The sequence below is a fragment of the Lithobates pipiens genome, unplaced genomic scaffold (assembly GCF_037356315.1).
Source record: "Lithobates pipiens isolate NorthernLeopardFrog02 unplaced genomic scaffold, aLitPip1_a1.2 Scaffold_18, whole genome shotgun sequence".
Classification (NCBI taxonomy): domain Eukaryota; kingdom Metazoa; phylum Chordata; class Amphibia; order Anura; family Ranidae; genus Lithobates; species Lithobates pipiens.
The window spans coordinates 497,274,791-497,300,843 of record NW_027507758.1 but is presented as its reverse complement, the minus strand read 5'-3'; the positions used below and the strand labels follow the sequence as shown (position 1 = coordinate 497,300,843).

At 40.6% G+C, this 26,053-nt stretch overlaps 1 protein-coding gene across 3 annotated transcripts in view; it reads left to right on the top strand.

Annotated features, from left to right (window-relative positions):
• Positions 1-26,053, top strand: part of EPHB1 (EPH receptor B1) — a 409,064-nt gene that overhangs the window by 282,942 nt on the left and 100,069 nt on the right. For all 3 annotated transcript variants that reach the window (XM_077488639.1, XM_077488637.1, XM_077488638.1), the window contains one exon: positions 22,192-22,527. In XM_077488639.1, coding sequence (XP_077344765.1) covers positions 22,192-22,527 — 336 coding nt within the window. The remainder of the gene's footprint in view (positions 1-22,191; positions 22,528-26,053) is intronic.

The window sequence follows — 26,053 nt, the reverse complement described above, 5'->3', positions numbered from 1 at the left end:
CCTGAGGTGTAAACTTGTGTTGTTGGGCACTAACACGGTGCTTGAATTGCGGATAAGATATGACAGGACTTTTAACCAGTGATCCCTGTTGAACGCCTTTTCTGCATCTATTGATAGCAGCAGAGAAGGCACTCTGGTTTTCTCAGCATAATGCATAATATTTAGAATCTGCCTAGTAGCATCAGAGGTTTGCGGCCCCCCTAACAAATCCCATCTGGTCACGTTGCACTAGGGAGGGAATTATGTCCGCTAGACATTTTGGAATAAGCTTGGTGTAAATATTGACATCAGTATTTAGGAGCGAAATTGGTTTAAAATTAGCAGGGGTGTCGGGGTCTTTTCCCAACTTAGGGATCGTGACCACATAGGCTCTCAGCATCTCCAAGTAGAAGGAGGCAGTGAGGGAAGTTTTGAAGAATTAATTGGAAACATGTCATCTGGACCTGGTGATTTCCCATTGGGAAGGGAAGTGACTGCCTTTCTGACCTCTGGCTCTTTAAAGGGCTTATTTAAAGTTTGAAGTTGGGTCTCATTGAGATGAGGGAGTCTGAGATTATGTAGACATTTTTGAATATCTTCTTCTATAGGTTGTGGTGTTTGTGGATCTTCTTTTAAATTGTAAAGTGCGCTGTAGTAGTCAGCAAATTGATCATCTTTCTTCAGAGGCTTTATGGTGGAGAGTAGGATGGATCAGGTGGGCTATTCTAGATTTAGTTCTCACTGCTTTGATGCAGTTGGTTAGGTATTTGCCTGCTCTATTTGAATTGGCATAGGATTGCAATTTCAGCCTACGGAGTTGTTTATCATATTGTTGTGCAAGTAGGATTCTTAGTTCCTTCCTGAGTTGCGACTTTAGGGGTAGCGTTTTGTTTGCTGCAGGATTCTGATTTGTGAATTTGAGAAAGGAGTGAGTAAAGTTTGGAAGTATACTGTTTCTTATCTCTAGGCCCTTGCTGAGTGAAAATGCCTCTAATGTAAGCCTTGTGGGCATTTCAGAGGATGTAAGGATTAGAGACTGATGCTGCATTGCGACTGAAATAGTCTTGGAGATGCTGAGAAATCACAGGGAAGTAGTGTTTGTCTTAGAGGAGCCTAGCATTGCAATGCCACATAGGAGTCGCTGAGGGGGCCCTTTTTCCAGTAATGTCAAAGATATTGTGGCATGGTCCAACCATGTTATATAATAGATGCGTGTCATAAATACCTGCTGGAGAAACCGCTTGTCCAAGAAGAACATGTCAATGCAAGAGTAAGTATGGTGCCTCGAGGAAAAAATGTGTAGTCTCTCTCACTCGCATGTTGGCATCTCCAGGTGTTAATCGACTTCTTCTTTGTGATGCAGTGAATGTAAAGAGACTACACATTTCCCAATTACGGGTGTAGAGTCTATAAGTGGGTCTGCGCTCAGGTTAAAGTCTCCATACATAAGGAGGTTACCATATATGTTGGCGTTGATACGATAGTTTACGTAGAAAGCGGAGTTGTTGTGAGTTCGGAGCATACATTGCCACTAGGGTTGCTCGTTGATATTACAGGTAAGGATAATGTATTTGCCCTCTGTGTCAAGCACTGATTCTTTGAGTTGGAAGGCTAGATTGTTCTTGATAGTTGGGAGAACCCTTTTTTTCTCTTGGGCAAAGGCCAAGAACACATGTGGGTAGTCTCTGTGGGAGCACTGGGGGGTTTGAGATGCTGAGAAATGGGTTTCCTGTACGCTCAGGATATCAGCCCTATGTTTGACTGCATCTTTTCATGGTGCATATCATTTAGCTGGATGATTCAGTCACCTGGCATTCAATGAAAGACAATTAATTGGCATAGGAGGTATGTTGAGGGGGTGTGTGGTAGTGCTGGTGGGTTACTCATTGTTGTGGTAGAGAAGAGGGCCACAGGGGGCTGTTCTTCCAAGGTGGTGAAGTCTCTGGTGTTCCGGAATGGTTGATTCGTGGAGGAACAGAAGTATGGTCATCCATCTTGGGGTTATGTGCCAGGAAGGCAGGAGCGTGGGTTACAATAGTTGTGTATTCACGTTGAGCAAAGGTGTTGCGTGTACCATATAGGAGTATAGGAAAGGAAAACAATGTTAGTAAAGACAAAAACAACATGAGATAAGTATAAGAAAATGATCTGACATTAGATCCACGAGCATGTGATGCTGCTAACATGACGGGAAGAAAAACGGGAAGGTGAGCAGAACTTTTTCCTTACCAGAAGGATTCCATTATGAGCCTCCACTGTTTTTTTTCTTAGAGAACCATTTGTATGACACCATTGCTAGTTGTGTTGGAGCACGGTCAGCTGAGCCCCCAAATGTTAGGGGTGGTGTGTGTTCGGGGATGATGTTCCACTGACAAAGAGCCTCAAGCCCTTCATTCAGAGAAGAGACAGTAGTTGTAGCTCCATTGTGTGTGATAAAGAGCATTGCCGGATATTTCCACTTGTGTGGGATTAGTGCTTAGTGATGGTCGCCATGCTTCAGCGACTCTGTAGGGTATGCTTGGAAAGGTTTGGGAGTAGTTGTATTGAAGTATACTGCCCTTGAGTGGTGTCAGCTCAGCAGAAGTCAGCAATCGGTTGCTCCTTCACATGATAATAGTGCACCCTTAGCAGGACTCTGTCAGCAGAAAGAAAGGAGGGTTTCGGTATCCTATGAATTCTGTCAATTGTGAGCTCTATGGGCAACAGCAACGGAATAAGAGAAGAGTATAAGGTGTGCGCATATTGCTGCAGTTGAGGCGCATTCACTGCTTCTGGAATACCCCTAATGTTAATATTATTCCTTCTTGACCATGTCATCTATTTTGTCCTTTAGCCAGGTAATTTCTTCCTTGTGGTCTGGGTAGGCATCAACAAGTGTGTTAATCACCCTTTGTGGTTTCAATATGGTCTATCCTTTCTCTCATGGCATGACATCTGCTTGGCACTGTGCCACCCCTGAGATAATAGCAGCATGTCCTTAAGCACTGTGTCTGAGTATAGGTTGTCCCAAAGTGGTGAAGAAGGCAATGGGATCATTGGTGGGAGGTCGGAAAGCTGCTTTGGCTAACTGAGCCCCACTCACCTCCATTCTGTGTTCAGCTTGTGGCTAGCCTGGGGAGTCCCTGCAAGGTTTTGTCTTCACTGGACTCCTGTGGAATGGCTAGATGCTCCAGATGAGGAACCACTATGTGCAGGGGTTGATTGATAGCCCTGCTGCTGATGGTGGTGGGCGCTATGGGAGGCCATGGCCTTATTGTCTGGCCACATGGAGCGAGCGCCACCGCCATTTTGTTGTGGCATGGAGTAGAGTGTAGGGAAGAAGCCAGACAGCTTGTGAGGCTGTGCCGGCTCCTTCCAATGCCTCATCATAGCGTTGGTGATCCTCGGATGCATTCCACCCCTTAAGACAGACACTGTCGGCACAACTGAGGCCTACTTTTACTACACATCGCTGTTTCGTGCTGTAAATGCGCCTGGTCAGGTTGCCTTTCCGCCAGGCCTGTTCTGAATTGCCAAACTTCAGTTACAATATATTTCTGTTTTTCTGCACTGCACTATGCTACACCTACCCATAAGTGTATTCCTCCGTTTCCAGATATGTATATATAATGTAGCCCATTTCTAAACCTCGCCCGTTTATAATACAAGATACTAGACTTGAATGGTGGAGTTACAATGAAAAGAACTGAGGCCAATTATTTGAAAGTGCCATTTAATCCAACTCTGTATTCATGGAAAAATCTCTATTGGAGTGCACAGTTCTTTTGGTCACCACAAACCTGCTAAGAGGAAATTTTGGCAGAGTGGTGAACTCGCTGACATGTCGGTACTCCTTCATTATTTATTTGAAAAAGCTGAGGCAGTGACCAGTGATGGCCAGAAATGCTTGTGGTGTTTTTCACAGTGATTTCTCGGGAGAAAAAAGCATGGAGACATAGATTAATAGCTGAGTTTATTTTGAATATTAAAAATTAAAGTGTTTTTGTTTTGTGGGGCTCAGATGCTGTGTAGTTACTGCTTTAAGGATGGCTTGAAATTGAGTGTGGGAATGTGGAGGATTCATGAGTGCAGTGGAATTATGCAGTAGTGCGAATATTCTGTGAGGTCTCCATATTGTAAGATTTTTTTGTTTCTCTTGGCCATCTTTTGTAGGGGATATTCTGCAAAGGAAATGAACGCATACATTTTAGAGCCTTCTGTAGATAATATTTAGTCTTCGGAAAACGTGGCTATTATAGCTAGCACAATGTTGCCAGTGAGAACGTTTGCTACCGCAATATATTACCTGTTTAGAAATATTCAGATAAAATATCTAAACCTTATTGGGGCTCATTCACATAGGTCACCGAGGGCTGCATACTTACAGAACTCTTTGTATTCCTGCCCTCAGGAGTCACAGTTGTTCAAATACAGCCACAACAGTACTTATTTGCTACATAACGATATATATATATATAATTTTGTACTATATAATGCATATACATTTACTATGTCAGATCATTTGTTTGTAATGTGTACAATGACCAAGACACCAAGCTTGAGCCATCGTGTCACGATGCTGTTATTTAAGTACTAGATGGTAGTAAATAAAGTCCTTCATTATAACTTAATAAGCTCTTTAGCGCCACCCTTTGGGCCCCTTCTGCTAATTTCGAGTTAGTAGAAAATTGGTGAGTGTTGATTTGCGCTTTTCTTTTCGCATTTTTCATTTATCGCTTTACATTTTGTGCTTTTCAGTTAGTTTCTGAATGGACGTTCTTCAACCAGACATGTTGCAGAATCGGAGGAGATAACCTGTTATTTATTATTGACCTTGGAGTTATTGCTTTGACATTATTTTTTTGGTTGAATAATTATTTGATTAGGTAAATTTTCAATATTTTTGGATGCATAGACTGCACTTTTTGGTTATTTTTTTGGTTATATTGGCAGATAGCATGTTAATTTTTTTTTTAATGCACAATAAAAAAATTGTGGAGAAAAATACTTGGTCTTTTACTTCAAATGACAGTTTGGGAGTTGGCAGTTACATTTTAGAAAATACAATGTAAAATTGACAAGGGACACCAACATCTTTGTTCTTATAAACTACGGGATAATGGTGTTGTGGTAACTTGCCCAAATAAAAAAAAAAAAACATAATAATATTATTCTTGATATCACTAGAAAAAAAAAGCCTTTGATAATTTGTTTGCAAGAATTCCATCAATATCACCAGCAAAGCAGCTTCATTATTATTCCATTATGAAGAAGAGAATTGTGCACTGCATTTTGAAATTTCATAATTTGCCATGTCACGAATGTTAATTCTGCATTATGCATGCTAGTTTACAAGACCAACCGCTTCTGCTTCCGACCATGCGTGTTTGTACTTTGGACTTTTGTCCAACAGACTTGTGTATACAAGATTGGAAAGTCCGACAACACACATTTGTTGGTGGAAAATTTGAGAACATGCTAGCCAACATTTGTTGGCGGAAAGTCCAACAACAATTGTCTGATGAAGCATACACATGGTCAGCCTTACCGCCAACAAACTCACATCCAACATATCCCATTGGAAAATCCGATCGTGTGTATGCGGCATAACAGTTTTTGTTTTCCGTTTCTATCTAGATCCACTTAATCTACTTAATCTCCTTATTGAAATATATGCCACATTGCTGGTTGCATTGATTAATTCTTAGGCAAAATTCCCCAACCACTACATCGCATTAATAAAAAACAATCTTACGCATGCTCTGCCAACCTTGATATTTTTTTAACTGTTCTAGCATTTGGGTAGGTGATGTCTGCTGCATAATGATAAGGCAGTCTAGGTGTTGATGGATAGGTGATGATTGACCTAAGTTTGCCTTGTCTGACTACTGTTCATACATTTAAATTCAGTCAATACAGAAAAGTAGCAATACTTATTCAGTGGCAGTGTTTAAAGGTATTACTCAAAGGAAGTAAATAACCATTAGAAATATACCCATCCACATGTATACATCCTGTCAACTTTACTCACTAAGTAATAAAAACAAAAGTACAATGTCTACATATTGTGCTACTCCAGCAAGCTATCAAAACATGAATGGGGAAATATATTGAGTCTATTTCAGTTTAGTTTACATGTTTTCAACTATATATATATATATATATATATATATATATATATATATATATATATACATACAGTGTGTGTGTGTATATGTGCCTCAACTAAAGCTGGCCATTCATGGATTGAAATTCAGCTGGTTCAGCAGGAACTAGCTGAATTTTGATCCATGTATGGACAGGGTAGTTGTACAGAAGTCAATCTACCGATCAGATTTTTGCCATTCAATCAGCACTGCATTCAGTGGCCTGCAAAGCTGATCAGTGTATTCTGATGGCAGGAAAGTCTCCCCACTGTCAGAATACCGTAGCTCAATGGAAAGGATTCCCCAATTCACTCTAAATGGTGGAATTGGTTCTTTTTTTTTCATTCAACCCGCTTGTTGAAAGAAAGAAAAAAAGAAACATATATGGGCTGCTTAAATCTTGTCTATTAATTTTTTTTTTTAATAGCCGTGCACCCAGGCTAATTTCTGTCAAAGTGCAGTACCCGCAGTTGGAACTATCTCTCTTCTAACCTTTTTAAAGTAAAGCGCACGGCTATTTCTTTCCAGCCACTCTGTTTTTTATTCGAATGTCTGGTTGAATGGCTTTTTTCAACAGAGCAGCTAAGAATAGACCTGACAAGGAGCACGTAGTTTCAACTGTTGGCAGGAAATGTAAAATATAGATACAATATTTATATGCAGTAGTTAATATTTACTTGACAAATATAATGAATGAAGAACATAGTTTTAAAATATGTTTTTTTTTATTCTACTACTTAGGCCCCTTTCACACTTGTACGACTTGTCCTGTGACTCAGGACTGCAAAGTCGCATGATAAGTCATACCCAATGATTTTCAATGAGTACCATTCATATCTGTGCGACTTCAAGTTGCACCGACTTTAACCACTTAAGGACCAGGCCTCTTTTTCAGATTTGGTGTTTACATGTTTAAAACATTTTTTTTTGCTAGAAAATTACTTAGAACCCCCAAACATTTTATATATTTTTTTCTAACACCCTAGAGAATAAAATGGCGGTCATTGAAATACTTTTTTTCACACCATATTTGCGCAGCGGTCTTACAAGTGCACTTTTTTTGGAAAAAATTCACTTTTTTAAATAAAAAAATAAGACAACAGTAAAATTAGCCCATTTTTTTTTATATTGTGAAAGATAATGGTACGCCGAGTAAATTTATACCCAACATGTCACGCTTCAAAATTGCGCACGCTCGTGGAATGGCGTCAAACTTTTAGCCTCGAAAATCTCCATAAGCGACATTTAAAAAATTCTACAGGTTGCATTTTTTGCGTTACAGAGGAGGTCTAGGGCTAGAATTATTGCTCTCGCTCTACCGATTACGGCAATACCTCACATGTGTGGTTTGACCACCATTTTCATATGCGGGCGCTACTCACATATGCGCTCGCTTCTGTGCGCAAGCTTGTCGTGACGGGGTGTTTTTAAAAACCTTTTTTTTTTCTTATTTATTTTAATTGATTTTATTTATTTTTACACTGTTTTTTAACTGTCGCTTACGCCCTCCTATGGTATAGAGACGAGTGGGGGCCATCTTAGACTCACTCGTCTCCATACCCAGCTAGCAAAAGGACCCGATCGCCTCCGCCGCTACCGACGGCTCCGGTAAGCGGCGGAAGGTGCGGGAGGTCGGCAGGAGGGGTGCTGGCACCTCTCCCGCCGCCGATAGAGGTGATCTCGCGACGAATCCGCCGCGGAGATCACCATTATCATACAGACGACCGGTGCCTGAAGAGATGGATATCTCGGTTGTGGCAGCAGCTGCTGCCGTTACCGAGATATCCCTCTTCAAAAATAGGACGTACATCGTCGTGCGCTGGTCGTTAAATGGTTAAAGTAGTCCCTGTCCTACTTTGGTCCGACTTTGATGAGAGTTGAGGTCCATAGACCTCAAGTTTACACAGGCATTTCCTGAAATTGCGTCAAAATGGCGGTCACAAAATTGCGGCAAAATCACGTGACTTTCAAGTTATGACAGTGTGAAGAAGACCTTAATAGGTAAAGAAAATATACTTAAAAACAGCAGCACCATCTGAGTGCAAAAAAATGTAAGTTCCTATCAGATGTCTCTGGAGAACAGGGCTGGTGGCATGAATACCCATTTACAAGAAATAGAGAATAAACATTTTATGTAAAACAATTCCACACTTGCAACGTGTATGAATTGAACATGAGGAAATTAATATGGGTACCATAGTGAGCGTTATTCGCACTGACGTGGATTTCACTGAAGGTAACCTTTACTTACTATTTTTCCATAAAATGCAAAATTTTATGAGTGACGGGTTTACTTTAAGAGGCAGAGGCAGAATTGATGGGCTTTTGTTTGCTTCTGTCCCCAATACAAGTCTATGGGAATGCAAAAGGAAGTGAAGCAGATCAAATGCAAGTCAACTGCAGATCAACTACACCTCTAATTAATTCTAAATGATCTCTGAAGCTTCATAAACTATTGTCAAAAGCAACCTGCATTGGTCAATTGAAGCTCATCAACACTGACCCTTATAGCGTCATGGCCATCACCAATTTCAAGTGTATATATTTGGACCTAATATGAGGTAAACATGGACAGATGGAAAAGACTAATTAAAGGTTTTTCTTTTTGCCTAAAGAAGTACGAGTACAAATCTGCATATTGAATAGATATGTGTAATTGAACATATGTTGCCTTTACTTCCTCCTAGAATCATCTTGGAATACCTTGTTTATTTTCTGTAAAGAAGAAATATTACTGTCTACAAGTACGAGACATTTGTCTGTCAGTTCTGTACTTTCTGTCATTACATGGAGGGAGAGCTATAACTTAGTTCAGGAGACAGGTGAAATACGTTATCATTGACTGTTCATTGTCATCTGACTGAATTCATTTTGTCTTTATTAGACCTGCATGGGCGGGCTTAAAGTATAAAGTATAGTATTTTTGTATTATTTTTCTTTATTTATTAAAAAGAAAATAATTCATCTTTCGCCATAAGGTGGAGCTGCAGTGTCTTTTTCACATCTTTTCCATGTTAAATAGTAAATATGATATAACAATTTTTAAATGTCCGTATGTATAAACTTAAAAAGAAAAATTATTTTGAACCAGGTATATAACTTATGTAAACGCACCCGCTCTACCTAAGCTGTGTACAGTCATATAGGGGACTCACATGCCACAGCAAAATTATCCCGGTTACCACAACTGCTTGTAATGCATGCAGTTCTGGAATGGTGGTGCAGGCTTTAAGGGGTTATAAAAGGCATTGAAAGGTAACATAACATCTCCTCACCACCTGTCAAACACCCTAAAAAATGGTTCACCACTGACTGCTTATCGGAGGTCCAACGCAAGGGTAAACAATCCCTAATAGTGGCAAGTGCTTCTCTTATGTGCCACTGAGGACCCAATATACAGACAGGAGAAGGCACAATCCTACTTCACCACAACTCAGGCCAAAAGGCCTGACGAGAGGTTGCATAGGCACCAATCACCACGAGTGCTGCCTTGAAAAAGGGAGAGAGTGTGCACATTTCCCCATACATGGACATTCGATGCCTGCCCTACAGCTACAGCATTTGACACATTTTCTTTTAAATATATGTATAAACCAATATTTTGAAAAGGGATGGTTTAGAACTCTTGTCAGGTTTTCATTACTGTCTCTGCCTACTGTGGAGCTTCACCCCCTCTGTTTGTCCTGGTAACTATTGTCTCTGGTGCAGAAAGTGATGGCAAAACCAACATTTTTGAGCTCTCACGAGAACAGAAGGTGAGGGAACAGCTGCTGTATCTAACAGGAGATTTTACTTTGGAAGGAAGAGAGGAAAGATCCCTGGTCCTGCACATCCACAGAGTCCTATGGCAGTATGAGAGAGACAACTTTAGCCTGGGCTCTCACCAAGCCCCGTCCCCAACGAGTTTCACTCAGCCCCTCGGATGACAATGATCCCCATGACTAAGCTCTGAGGGCCAAATGGGTTGAGCATGGTCCGGTGGGAGCCCAGGCAGAGGTTGTCTCTCTCATACCCCCATAGGTCTCCGTGGAAGTGTGGCACCAGGGATCTTTTCTCTCTTTCTTCCAGTGACTACAAGAGCTGGGACAATCTCCATCCCTTGCTAGCACTCCTGCAGTGGTTGCAGCATTACCCACACTACTCCCCATAGTGATCGAGCATGAGCAGCACACTAAACAAACCGTCGGTCATAGGGGATTTTACTTTGTTTTGAAAAGATGTCCTCTTACTTCCTGTTATGTCCCTGGAACAGGAAGTGGAAGACAATATCCCTAAAAAGATAAAGGTAGCACAAAAAAGATGATAGGAGTCTTAACCGCTTGCTGACCCATAACCCAGATATACAGTGGGAAGGCGGCTCGGCTGTGCCAGATCACGTGCCTAGTGCGTTATCTGAACCTTCTGGGTAGGGGCACGGGCGCCGCTGGGGACCTGGTTGTGCTGTGATTAAACACAGTAGATGTCGATCACCGGCCAATGGATTACCACTGGCACCCGGCTATGTAAACGGGGCAGAGCCTTGTCCTGTCAGCAGGGAATAAATAAATTTTCTTTCCCTGAAAAGCGGGGAATTCAATCAGTTACTTCCCCTAGTAAAAGTACTCCCACAGTACACAAAAACACTGGCTAGGCACACATTTAACCCTTTGATTGTCCTAGATGTTTAACCCCTTCACAGCCAGTGTCATTAGTACAGTGACAGTGCATATTTTTAGCAGGTAGAACACCTTTGGGATGAATTAGAGCAGAGACTGAGAGCCAGGCCTTCACAAATGCGCTTCGGGAAGAATGGTCAAACATTCCCATAGACCAGAGGTCTCAAACTGGTGGCCCTCCAGCTGTTGCAAAACTACAAGTCCCATGATGCATTGCAAGGCTGACAGTTACAAGCCTGACTCCCACAGGCAGAGGCATGATGGCACTTTAAGTTTTGTAACAGCTGGAGGGCCGCTAGTTTGAGACCCGTGCAATAGACACACCCCTAAACCTTGTGGACAGCATTCCCAGAAGAAGTGAAGCTATTATAGCTGCAAAGGGTAGGCCAACTCAATATTGAACCCTACTGACTAAGACTGGGATGCCATTAAAGTTCCTGTGTGTGTAAAGGCAGGCATCCCAATACTTTTGGAAATATAGGGTATGTTAAAGTTGAGCAACTACATCAAAGTTATCCTTCTCTGGCCAGTCCTTACCATGCTTTGTAAAATGGCAAATGCCATATTTATCGGCATATACCACACACTTTTCCCCCCTGAAAATCAGGGGGAAATCGTGTGTGCGTAATATACGCCAATCCCTGCTACTGGGAGTGGAAGGAGGGGATGAGTGCTGCTGGATGACACAATCTCCTGTGTATCCAGTGCTGTCACACACAGTCCCACCCCCCTGGCCTGGCATTGGACCACTGCTCTGTCCATCATATGAGCCGGTCGGGACTGTGAGTGAATGGTGCTCAAAGGAGATTGCAGATCTGTGTCATCCAGCACTGGCACGGCTGCAATCATCTGCAAAGGTGAGTCTGCAGATGTATACTAAAACAGGCTGCAATCATGGGCATGTTAGAAGCTGCAATCATGGGCATGTTAGAAGCTGCAATCATGGGAATGTTAGAGGCTGCAATAATGGGCATGTTAGAGGCTCAATAATGGGCACATTAGAAGCTGCAGATGGGCATGTTAGAGGCTTCTGATGGGCACTAAACAGGCTGCAATAATGGGCATATTAGAGGCTGCAGATGGTCATAGAGCAGGTTGCATTGATGGGCACTGGTGAGGCTGAGCACTGACCCTAAGTTTTCTGAAATTTCCCTCTTAAAGTTAGGGTGCGTGTTATATGCCGGTGCATGTTGTATGCCGATAAATGCTGTACTTATCTGGTTATAGCATACTTCAGTGGATATAGAGCTAATATGGGGAGACAAAAACAGTTTGAGGAGAGCTACAGACTTAGGTCTGGTCACTGACCTGCACTACACAATAGAAATAAAGGAGACATGTCTGTTCTTAATTCAAATAGTTTACATATATTATTATAGCTTATCTTATTCCTCATCCCCAAGAGTTAATAAGCATTGTTTTTTTTTTTTATAAATCCTGGAGCTGGGCTTTCAGTGGAAATCCATACTTTAATATTGCACTTCAGTGATGTTGATTGCGTCATAAGGAGCCCCCTCTAATCTACGTAAAATCACCCTGCAGCAGTTCTGAAAGGTATAACGGAAGGAAGACATTAGAACTTTAATTTAAGTACCTAATTTTGATTGCAGAGTGATGGTGAGAGAGTTTGTTTGTTGTACCCAGAGTTATGATCATTCCATATAGTGGTACAATCACATCGCTCCCAAAGGACTTCCTTTGGCTTTGCTAATGTCCTGTGGCTTCAGTAATTTCCTATGGCATTCAGTTAACTCAGCCTTTTGCTAGATCTCCTCATTCCAGCAGAGCTGAAACACACAGGTAGGCCATATTGATCACATTGATAAAAAAGTAAATGAATGTGTAAGGCCGCGTACACACGCGCGGACTGTTCGCCCAACTTTGTCCGTCAAACAGTTTCGGCAAACAGTCTGCTCAAAATTAGCATGGACGGACATGGCCACACACGACGAACGAACAGTTTGCTGAAACCGTGCGCGATGACGTGAACGGCACGTACGACGGGACGAAAAATACGACGTCCTATACACTGCATTATAACTTTCGGCGTGTAAATCCTTTCTGAGCATGCGCGGAACTTAGTTTGACGAACGAGCCTACACACGAGGGGACTGTTTGGAATTTCCGAAAAACCTTGTTCAGCGGACTGTTCGCTGAAACTGTCCGCTGAAAGCCCACACACGAGCGGACTGTTTGCCGAAACACTGTTCAGCGGACAAAGTTGGGCGAACAGTCCCCGCGTGTGTACGCGGCCTAAGAAATTGCACACTACTACTCTATACCAAGCAGCACAGTGTCTAAAGCGCAGCATATATAGGACAAACTGTATATATATAGGACAAAATATATATATAGGACATATATAGGACACAGTGGCTAAAGCTCAGCATATATAGGACAGTTTTTTTGATCTGTCAGTGGGGTAATCAAAAAAAAAAACTGAATAGATTCCCCCATCCACACAAGAGAGGTGGATGGAGGAATCCTACCAGCTGTGATATTGTATTCTGACAGCAGACCCTCTGTTGTATTAATACACTGATCAGCACTTCAGCCAATTAGCAAAGGGATCCTGGGTTGACTCTCAGCTAGGATACTATCTGTATGGAGTTTGCATGTTCTCCCTGTATTTGTGTAGGTTTCCACACACTCCGAAGATATGTTAGTAGGTTAAAGGACTCCTGTTCAAATTAGCTCTAGTATGTATGTACAAATTACAAGTGCTATCACATGCTGGTGCCAAGCCCAAGCTACTGGGTAGGGTTAAGGAAAGACCTAGCTACCTACCTTAACACAAACAACCAAACCTGGATGTTTGCACTCCTAAGATCCAAAAATCACCTAATCACATAACCTAGTTATGAACAAACTCTAATTTAGCATGAAACGTGTTAACCGTCTCTCCGTCTCCCATTCTTATGGATCAACGCTGTTTTTATTATCTGTGTCTGAATAAAGTGATATTTGATAGGATCCTATGTGTGCAGCCATCTAGATTTTGTTGTTTGTGCTATATGGCTGCGAGCTGCATTTGCACAATTTTGAGCTGAGCAGGTGGAGTCCCGATTTTGAACATACCTAGAGCAGCGTTTTTTGTGTTAGCGACCTACCTATAGAAAAGGCTTTCCAAAATGGTGCCCAAAGAGCTGGCCAAAAGAATCACTGAGAGTGGGAAATGACTGAATTGGTATTTACATACATTTCTTTGTAATGAAGATTTCCTTTACTCTGTGGTATACTATTCGAGTCTATGAATTCCCCGAATCTTTAAGTCAATAAGTATATTACTCTCCAGATGATGTGTAACATAAAATAAAAAGATGAATAAATGTGCCGTTGTTTAAACACCTAGATTTCCAAACTTATGATTAAACTGTAAAATATAGATAAAAATAATTAGTATTTCTACGAACAACTGGCAGCGACAGATGTTCACTTCTACAGTCCTCTGCAGATTTCATCGTTTATGAAAAAAATAGCTCTTTAATGAAAAAGGGATTTTGCAAAAGCTTTTTATTGGACGTTCGAATCAGATTGGCTCAAAAGAGGTGAAGATGAGATGGGAATCTTCAGTCTTCTAGTTACTTGTCCTACATCCACTTTAACCTTTAATTTAGTAAGCTCTGGAGGGTCAAAGAGGTCACATCTTTGGTCTTTGGGAGTCTGCCTGGGGCAAACATAAATATCACTTATTTTAAGAGTGAAATAACATACCGGTAATGATTATATCTAGTGCACGGTAACAATAGCTATACAAGGGTTCTTCAAAAAGTTTCTGCACTTTTTTTAAACAATTATGTAAAATGTAATTTGTAATATGTAATTTTAACATTGCAATTATGATTTGGCTCATCCCCCACAGCTATTACCCTTTTGTATAACTTGACCCTGCCTCTTAGATTGTAAACTCTAATGAACAGGGCCCTATGTCTTGAATTGTATTGTAATGTGTGCCCTAATGTTGTAAAGCGCTGCGTAAACTGTTGGCGCTATATAAATCCTGTATAATAATAATAATAATAATAATAATTGAATATGATATATTATTTCTTCTATGAAAATCCCTATAGATACATTTGCATCTAGCACTTGTAAGAATATGGTTCATCAGTTTCCTAGGGGATTTACGGGACCCTGTTGTGGTAAGACTAGTACACCGTCCAGCGGTTTCAGTGATATTCATATGACAGTATAAATAAGGGATTTTACTGGAATCTAGACTGACACAATCTCTGGCAGGTCTAGTTGATATGATATATTGTAGCTGAATTATTCATAAATCTCAGGGATATGTTTGAGATTGATGGTTTAAATTTCTGTAGTTTTTTAGGTATGAGATACCAGCGTACTATTGTTCTATATATACATTTTCATTTTATAATGTACACTGCAAGCTCTTAAAGTCGGTTTGTCCATATGATTTCTCTCATCTTATAGCTCACTCAGGCCTTTGAATTATACCAATCTGAAAATGGCCAGTGTTTTTTTAATGAAGAAGATTGGATCTGTAGATTGGGAACCTACTTATAGCAGTCTGTGAGCAGAATGTGGCGGGTTTATGCGAGGAATACAGAGATTTACTGGATGGCTGTCATTTTTATAATACACAATTGTCATACATAAACTAAAGAAGTCACCTTGTAGCTCTGACTGTGCTTACAGCCTTGGGGATTTATATGCAACATCTCTGGGCCTTGTAATATGCTTCAAGTAGAACAGAAAAGGAGCATGATCTTCGCATAAAGCCTCCTGAAAGAGAAAAGCCAGCTTGGAGATATAGCCAGCCTCAGTACACTGAGTGGAATTAATTGTTCTGCATGTGTGATGGAAAAATAGACCTCTTGAAAGTCTCATGGTCAGCACTCAGAAAATAAATTGCACATGATTATTAATGTGACCCGCAAAATATCCTCCTAACTCCAAACGTGCATATATTATATGGAATGTGAAAGGGGTGATGGGTTTAAGAAGAGACCCTATACAGATATACAGTAAAAGACACAACTGAATACAACCATTTATTCAAAGAAATTATTAAATTTATGTAAAGTACTTGAGTTTTACTTGTTATTAGCGTCATACAATCCCCTATAAACATAGTCCCAGCTGTCCCTAAGTTGGAGGAAGTGTTCCTCTTTTGAAACCAAATGTCTCTGCTTCCTCCCCAAATGTCTCTTATTTTGCTTTGGTGTACAGGTCTATAGAAATGTATTATGTAACTGAAAAACTTGTTAGATGGTATTGAATCTTTCATTCAGTCTCTAAACTAGCCTTTTCCATCCAAGGTATACTGTAAGCCTGGGGTCCTTCCAGAGGTTTCTAGTGGTTACCTGAGCTATGAGCAACTTTTGACTCTCAGATAAGTGATTGCTGACACTGATGATCTTTTTACCTATCTGTAGGGAGTATTTTCCTACTGATTACTAATGTAAAGGGGTCCTTCTAGGACTTCAAATCTAGTAGGGTCTTGTCACACTGATCACCTATGTAGTGCAGCATTTCACTGCTCACAAATATAAACGGACACAAGCTGACTACTAGTATAAAGGGGCACTTCATTGACCACAAATGTAAAGAAACAACTTTTCAGCAACCAATAATGTCAACAAGTATTTCTCCACTTAGCACCAATGGGAGAAAACACTGTAATTTTTGTGTTCTGCATTCCTTTTCTGGTCATACTTATTATTGTTTTAATTTCAGTATTTAAATAATTTCAGTATTCTTATTACAATTTTCTTTTTTTAGCAAAAAAAAAAGCAGCCATGGGTGAAAAATATGCTAAGTACTAGGGGTTCTGAAATTAATCTCTGCATCGATGCATCGCGATTCGGGTGTCCCCGATGCGGCATCGATGCATACCACCGGAAAAATCCTGTCTGTGACTCGGCCCACCCCTTGCTCCCTAAGTCAATGGCTCCTGCTGCTATTAAACTTCCCAGAGAAAAGGGACAGAGCTGGGAGAGCCTCGGCTCTCATGCACAGTTCTGGGTCAAGAATGTACTCAAGTAAGTATTAGGGGGGGGCGGGGGGAATTCTGGTACCCAGAAGGTTTTTTACCTTAATGCATAGAATGCATTAAAGTAAAAAACATCTTTGGGCTTTAGAACTAATTTAACTGCTTCAGCTCCAGAATAAGTTACCCCCTTCCTGACCAGAGCACTTTTTGTGATTCGGCACTGCATTGTTTTAACTGACAATTGCGCTGTCATGCAATGTTGTACCCAAACAAAATTGACGTCCTTTTTTTCCCAAAAATAGAGCTTTCTTTTGGTGGTATTTGATCACCTCTGCGGTTTTTATTGTTTGCGCTATTAACAAAAAAAGAGCGACAATTTTGAAAAAAAAAATGCAATTTTTTACTTTTTGCTAAAATAAATATACCCCAAAAATATTGTAAAAAAAAAAAAATCGCAATAAGCGTATATTGATTGGTTTGCGCATAATTTATAGCGTTTGCAAAATAGGGTATAGTTTTATGGCATTTTTATTTTTAATTTTTTTTTTTATTAGTAATGGCGGTGATCTGCGATTTTTATTGGGACTGCGACATTATGGCGGACAGATTGGACACTTTGGACACTATTTTGGGACCATTGTCATTTATACAGCAATCAGTGCAATAAAAATGCATTGATTACTGTGTAAATGACACTAACAGTGAAGGGATTAACCACTAGGGGGCGGTGAAGGGGTTAAGTCTGTCCTAGGGAGTGATTCTAACTGTGGGGGGGGTTACACCTCACATGACAGTGATCACTGCTCTTGATGACATAGAGCAGTGATCTCTGTCCTGTCACTAGGCAGAACGGGGAAATGCTTTGCTTTTACCTCTCCGTGACATGATCGCGGGCACTCGGCGGACATCGAGTCCGCGGGACCCATGATCATGGTCACAGAGACCGCGGTGCGCACTCACACGAAGCACCGCTTCTTAAAGGGGATGTACCTGTATGCCCTTTTGTCCACCAGCGCCATTCTGCCGTCATAAATTGGCATGCACAGCAAAAACATTTGTTAAGGACACATTTAAACCCTTTATCACCCTAGATGTTAACCCCTTCCTGCCCAGTGTCAGTAGTATAGTGATAGTGTATATTATTAATAATTAAAAGAATATTCAAAGAAACAGGTGCGGTAATCTATAAGAGTATTAACAGTGTAAAAATTCACATGACAAAAATGTAAGGTCATAAAGTCCACAAAGTGCGTAAAAAATGTCCAACTGGCAAACCCTTACACAAAAGGGAACTAAGCAAAAAAACGAAGTGAAAAACTTCTGCACTCTTCAAGGGAATTGGGTCCTTTTTTATTAAACAATAAAAAAAAACAGGTGGTCAAATACCACTCTATTTGTGTGAAAAAAAATGATATACATTTTGTTTGGATACAGCATTGCATAACCGCGCAATTGTCAGTTAAATTACAGCAGTGGTGCATAGCAAAAAATGGCTTGGTCATGAAGGGGGGGGGGGGAAACTTTCAGAGCTGAAGTGGGTAAATATTGATATTTGCACTGAAAAGCACAATTTTGGATAACTTTTTGAACTGTCAGCAAAAATTTGGCTCTGTCAGAAAAATTTTTGTTGTGTCAGAAAATTTCACTTTGGGAGGCCGGCAACCCTGGGAGGAGTAATATTTAAAACCAGAAGTAATCTGTTTGCATTTTTGTAAGTACAAAGGATTTTTTTTGGAGATAGCGTAACCTAGCAGTGGAATCAACCTTTTTTGTGAGCAGCTTTTGGAATTGAACTTTCCTCATCATAGTAACTATAGAAGTTTGTGTAAATTGTCATTGTTCCATTGTGTCCGCGTTACAGTCTACAGAGACAGAACCACAGATGCGTTAGTACTACATTAACATTACAGCAAGGTTCAAAACGACAACATTTTCCATAGAGAAGGAGGCAAGATCATGCTGTGGCACTTGAGTGTTAAAATAGAAAGAGTTCACAAAGTCACAAAGTCTAACTTTATTGAACGGATAGTAAATGTTAGACAAGGAATCCCAGCGGACATGTTTGATAACTGTAAAGTAAAATAGTATAAAAGAACGGATGTGTCTGCGAAAGCTTTATAGCCTGAAAGAAAAAGCAGATCGTTCTCAGGTCCTCTTTTTTTCACCAAAATAGGTCACTGGACAGTGACAGCCTATAATAGATATGTATGGCCTTAAGGGGGGCATCTCATGGTTGCACAACCCTTGCTACTCCTTTTTAGCAGGCTTATTTTGGGAGTCTGGGTTTAATGTAGCAAAAAATGGCTTTAGTTCATGGGCTTTATCTGTATCTCTGTGCAGACTGAAGGCTAAGAATTTGATCTTCTAAAAAAACGGTACCATTTGTTATAAGTGCAAGTAATATGATTTAAAGGGTCAGTTCATCCAGACATCCATCTCACAGCAGTCATTTACTACATTGTGTATCTACGGTATATATATACACACACACACACACACAGTGATCAGCCATAACATTATGACCACCCACCTAATATTGAGTATGGCCCCCTTTTGCTAAAACAGCCCTGACCCATTGAGGCATGGACACCAAAGTAACATCCACATGAATGGCAGGACCCAAGGTTTTCCAGCAGAACATTACCCAAAGGTTTAGACATTAATGGCTGTGTGTTGAGTTATTTTGAGGGGACAGCAATTTTACACTGTTATGCAAGCTTTACACTCACTACTTTACATTGTAGCAAAGTGTAATTTCTTCAGTGTTGTCACATGAAAAGATATAATAAAATAATTTCAAAAATGTGAGGGGTGTACTCACTTTTGTGAGATACTGTGTGTGTGTGTGTGTATATATATATATATATATATATATATTACATTCTGATACGTGACTAGTGCTTAGCAGAGTGCTTTTAGGCTTTGTGAAATATCATAACTTTCTTGAATCCAAACTCCTTGGTCCCTCTATTGTATGTCATTTTTGTCCCTACCTTAGGTCCAACAATGTATGAATATTGTAGTGTATACCCACCAAGATGTACTGTTTGTTTCTGGCTGCCCTGAGACAATCTTGGAGGCTAAGAAAATGCTTTCTGTTTTTTTTTCCTCTGACCTCCGTGATTGGAGAACTTATTTTGAGTCAGTGAAACAAAACAACTAGCATTTTCAAAAGGAGATCAAAAAGGACAGTCTTGTATTTCTCTTAAAGGAATTGTAAAGTGAACTATTTTTTTTTTTAAATAACAAACATGTTATACTTACCTCCACTGTGCAGCTCATTTTGCACAGAGTGGCCCCGAACCTGCTCTTCTGGGGTCCCTCGGCGGCTGTCCCTGCTTCCTCCCGCAGGTGCTTCTCACGTTCATGTGAGCTCCCTCGCATGGTGAGAAGCATCTGCGGGCACGCTCCCATGATACAGCCGGCGGCTATAGCCGCTCGCTGTATCACACGGCCCCGCCCCCGGCGCTCCGCGTCGGTGGATGTGATTGACAGCAGCGCGAGCTAATGGCTGCGCTGCTTTCCATCCATCCACTCCAGCCAATCAGCGGCCAGGCTGAACGGTGGAAAGGATGTCGGGGGGCGAGTGCGGGACTTTCGAGGTAAGTAAAACAGGGGGGCTGGGGGCGCAGGCACTGTCGGATGTTTTTTCACCTTAATGCATAGAATGCATTAAGGTGAAAAAACATTTACCTTTACAACCCCTTTAAGGCTTGTCTACTTCAACTTTTGGTTTAGCAGACTATAGACCTTTGGGGATAGCCTGATATTTAGGTATAATCTAATCAATGGAAGAGGTCTTGTTGACTAGATGAATAAACTTGAATATAGAGGTCACTTGAGCATTCACGTTTCTACCTATTGGGGAGGAAAGGGAAGGGAGCATGGAGGAGCCACTACCAGCACCAACTTATCTCCAGGAGAACAATAGGGATAGGGCAAAATGATCTCCCCTATACAGTCAATTGTTCTCCATGCAACATGACCAACTGGCTTTGTCTGCCTATATCATCTAGTATTTTCATTCTGTGGCCTGCTTTAGAGGTCATCTTATATCAAAAAGTACCGTAAATCCCTCAAGAGCAAGGCCTCCTAACCCTTTTGTTTTTGAATTGCATTGTAACTGTACTGTCTCTCTTTATATTGTAAAGTGCTTCACGAACTGTTGGAGCTATATAAATCTTGTAATAATGATAAAGGAATAGTAGTGAGGTTGCACAGGGCAACCAGTCTATTGTCTATATTCAAAGAGGATCAGTCACCAAAAGCCTTCTGTAATAGTGTGAATCATTGTTACAATAGGGCTTCCTTTCCGTTCATGAATTACTGTTTATTATTTCTTGTATTCGCCTCCCATCTGAGCAGAAGTGTCAGTGTAGGTCTTATCACTTTGCCTGCTGATAGGAAAACTGAAGGCTTTGTTAATTGGCAGTTTTATTTCCTTCTGGCAGCCCTTACAAAGTATTAGGTCAGGCAGGGGAAAGGTGAGCCTACTTGGGGGCTTTATGGCTTTACATTGGACTATTGTCCATTATTATGGACAATATTATGTTATTATGCTGTAACAAGAAGACACTACAAGTAACAGCACACAAACCATCTATAAAAAGCAGAACTGCACTATTATAACATGTTAACGGTTGAGAGTTAGGTTATTTAAAATGCTTGTTCCGGACAGTTCTCTTTAATGTCTTTAACCAGAATTGTGGTGCAATTTGTCTACCATGAATGTGAAATTGTCTAACAGGCTTTAGTGTGTTCTCAACTCAAACATGGTAGTAAAACTTAAATTAGAACTATAGGCAAAACTTTTTTCGTCAATTTTGGATAGAGTAAGGCTGGGTGCACAATCCGCATCCAATTCGCAATGCAGGAGATTGTGACTGACTCTCCATGGAGCCAGTTCACACATCTCCAGAGCAGCTCCGATGCAAAAATGCACAGGAGTCCTGTTCGTCTTTTGGTTTGTTTCAGGTCCAAATATAGCCAAAAATTTGGGCTGAAATCAGACCCGAACCTGTGAATGGAGACGCACCAAACTCCTGCTGTGATCTGCTCCGTGCTCCAGTGTGAACCCAGCCTTAGGGAGGGGTATAACTCCAGTCATTATTATTTTTGTTGCCATCTCTGCCACATCGGGCAGATTTCCATTCACTTCCTTTCCCATAGCCAAAAGAAGAAGTGAGAGAAAATCCCTGCAATTTAAGAGAATCTCTTGGGGCTCCCCAGGTCATCAGAGAAGATTTCTTCTCTATTCCTGTTCTAGGGACAACCTAAAATTTGGATTTTCTTTTACTTTCACTTTCAATGATAATGGTATATAGGACAAATAGAGAGGGTAATGCTCCCTAACAGGTGCAGAAGTCGCAGTTAAAACCTGCCAGGTATTCTAATCCATTTCCACTCTGTCTAAAACAAAAAATAAGTTTTCCCTTAGTTATGCTTTAATTAATTCTATTTTTTTTTTTAATAGGTGTTCCTTCTGGACCTCGTAATGTTATCTCTATAGTGAATGAGACATCGATCACATTGGAGTGGCACCCCCCACGTGAAACTGGAGGCAGGGACGATGTCACCTACAACATTATCTGCAAGAAGTGTCGCTCTGATCGGAGGAGTTGCTCGCGGTGTGATGATAATGTAGATTTTGTTCCCCGCCAAATGGGGCTCACAGACACTCGTGTCTTCATTAGCAATTTATGGGCCCACACACCATATACGTTTGAGATCCAGGCTGTAAATGGAGTGACCAATAAAAGCCCATTCCCTCCTCAACATGTGTCCGTCAATATAACCACTAACCAAGCAGGTGAGTCCCTTTTCTATATTCTGTTTTACTTTACTCAAAAGGCTAGCACTGTTTATATATATTTTCTTATCTAAAGAGCCTAAAGTATAAAAAAGCCTATTGCCAGACGATAGCAAAAAGCTCATACAATGTGTGATTTATGGCTTAATATTAACTGTTAAATTAAATAACAAAAGGTCAATAGCTGTTTTTGTAAGCTTGTTCACATAAGTGCAGTAATAATGTCCTAGCTTCATAAACCTATGAACTTGGGTTGCTTACACATGGGGTAGGCATTAAAGAGAGCAGAACGGCGTGTATATAATGGAAGGGACTAGCGGTGACGTGGCAGGTTTGGAAAATGATAGCTGTAAAATGTAATGCTTAATGACGCTAAGAAGATTGTTTCCTTTTATTTATATACTTTTAAGTGTGGGCCTCCATGAAGTGAATGCTTTCACTGAGGGCATCATCAGAATGGCTACTGTGTATGTAGGACAACAAAACCGCAATTGTTCTGCTACTGTTTGGTCCTGTCCTTAGTACATGAAATAATATGTTGTCCATGCCATGCTCATTTTTCCCAGCTTCCTGCTGGGATTAAGTTGCTCATGTACTAACAAATACAGGTTTATTTAAAAACAACACAAACAGCAAAAAATCATCACAAACCTTGAATTTGAAGATATTATCCTCACTGTAAACTATATGTTAAATGTTAGGAAGATCCATAGGTATATATCTATTAAAGCCCTTATACCCTGGAGCAGGGGCGTTGCTAGGTCTGCAAAAGACCTGGGGCTGGAGCCCAAAGCAGTGGTCACCAACTTTTTTGCAGGTCCGGGGGGGCACACCTTCATCTCTGCTCGTCCGCCCGCTCACTTCTGTCCTCTCCTCCTCCTCTCTCATGCAGCCAGCCTGCACGCAGCAGCAGCTGTGGCCACAACCCACGGGTTAGGCAGGGACCCTGTGGCAAGAGACTCAGGGCTATTGGCCCCAGATTCGGGGCAATAGCCCCAATAGCCACCCCCTAGCGACGATCCTGCCTTGGAGTAGTGTAACACATGGTAATGCACAGTACTTTGTGCATTGTGTTGCTATTCAATATCAGTGAAGGCACTGGCAAGCATGCAGAGATAGATAAACTAAGAGTATAAGAAGGGCACAAATGGTTGCCTTTCCTGGGGAAAATGAAGAGTCCCTATAGTAGTGTTCCAAATGTCACCAAAACAGTTAGCTTTAGGCTGTGCAATCTCAGTTGATGGGGCGGATGATCAATTTTCAAATAATGACTGATTCTCCCCTTTGGCAGTGATCATATGACCAAAGGCCTAAGCTCGGTCACGTGGTCAGCACTGGAGGGAGTCTGGACCAGCATTTTTGTCAGGAAAAGTTTGCTTGCCATCTTATTACCCTATTCTAGAGAATAACTTAGCATTAAAGGAGAAGTACAAGATGTCAGGAAAAAAAAAATACATACTCACCTATATGCCTGCAGCATTGACTTGATGCTGCAGCTGTCCCACACCTGCTCTAAGACGAAGAACAGTGCGATCACATGACCGCTGATCACTCAGTTCTCTGTCAGGGGCAGGAGTGGCTGAAATTAGAAGAAATGGCCGCACACTACTGTATATCAAAATCCTCTTTATTTGGAAATCCCAAAAATGACAGGCATCAGAATGCTGGGTAGACGCGTTTCGCACACTTTACACGCACTTAGTCATTACACATGTATGTCTGCAAAACAGTTCTTATATAGTCCCACCTATAACAGGTGTCACCAGGTGCTAATTGCAGACTTCCTGTTGCATAAACCTCACATGTGAAAGACAGACCCATGAATATATAATTGTATATATCACATATAAACAAAAGAAAAACAAATCTTTCACATGTGAGGTTTATGCAACAGGAAGTCTACAATTAGCACCCGGTGACACCGTTTGAATGTTGTTAGGCTATTTCATTTTGTAAAGCCCTGCACAAACAGTTGGCGCTATATAAACCTTGTATTATAATAATAATATATTCTCTCTAGGTCAAATGTTTATTGTTCAAACAGGCTAGAGTGAATCAGGGAAATACCACATTATGGGCACTAGATGGAGCTGATAAATACTTATTTCATATGATCATACACTGCATCCAATGCATTATATTCCTGATTCATTCTATAAAGAATATTTAATGTGGCGAGAAAATAGCCTAGTAATATTTGGTCTTGTCCCTACAGTTTTACATAGCAAAGAGCTCTGCAAAGTTTATATATATATATATATATATATATATATATATATATATATATATATATATATATATATATATATATATACACCTACGTATATGTATAGGAGCTGGAAGGACACAATAAATAGAGAATTCTAAAATTGGTAAGAAATGTAACTAATCTAGATAAGAGAATATATGAGCTGTCATTGCGGGCTCCATTGCTCTCTTCTGTTTTTTGCTTCTTTTATATAAAATAGATATATGCAAATCAGGTATCCCTACACTTCACTGGCTGCATGCTTGCAGAATGTAATAAAGCCAGGAGGAGGATTACAGCCCCAGAGTCATTTAAAAACAAGTCAGCAATGATGTCACCCTCCATAACTTATCCTCTCAGGTTCATTTTAATTGAGAAAATGAACAGCAAATGGCTGCAGGTATAAGGGTTTATATAATTCATTGTGTGTGTTAATCCCACACTTAATTTATATAGTCTCTAGTAACTGCATTAAACTCTCATCAGGTAATTGACAGGTTTTGAATGATTATGAATATGTGACTGTTGTTGGATTCTGGCCAGAGATCTGCGTAGAGCCCAGAGAAGCTCGAAGCGATGAAGCACGTGTCTTCCCCGCTCTCCTTCACCTTCAGCCTATCAGATGCTTATCTTTCCCCGTCATGTTTTTCAGTCTAGCATCCATCCATATTATCTAGGACTTTGTCGTCTCTTCATATTTTTATTTGTGTCACATACATAACTGGTTTCAATATCCATTAATACACATGCATTTATCAGGAGCAGTCAAAGCACCTCAGTGTTGCCATTTATCTGTTTTATATCATGAAACTGCAGATCGTAAGCTTCATTCTAGACATCCATTTCTGTTTTAACTCTGTCTGTCCTCAGACTGTCCATTTCATTTAAGATCATCATGCCTGTCTAATGTCCTTCCCTCTCGATGTCTAAGATGATGTAATGCAGATCTACTTATAGGGAGATTCCATACTTTTTAAAATCCTTCCAGATTCAAAACTCCTCATTGTACCAACATCAAGAGGACCTGTCACTTCTAGCTCCATGGCTTTATTGGAAGTGCAATCTCTTATTTCGCCTTCAGTGCCATCTACTGGTGAATCTTATATTGCTGCCTGGCCAATCAGTTAAAGGGAACCGGACAGAAGAGCGGTTTTGTACAAATTAAAAAAATTAATTTGTGGTCATGGCTATAACTTATATTTTAAGTGTATTTTATTAATGTATTTATTTATGTATTTTTAATGTATTTTTTTCCAGTCAGCAGGTTTATTTATTTTT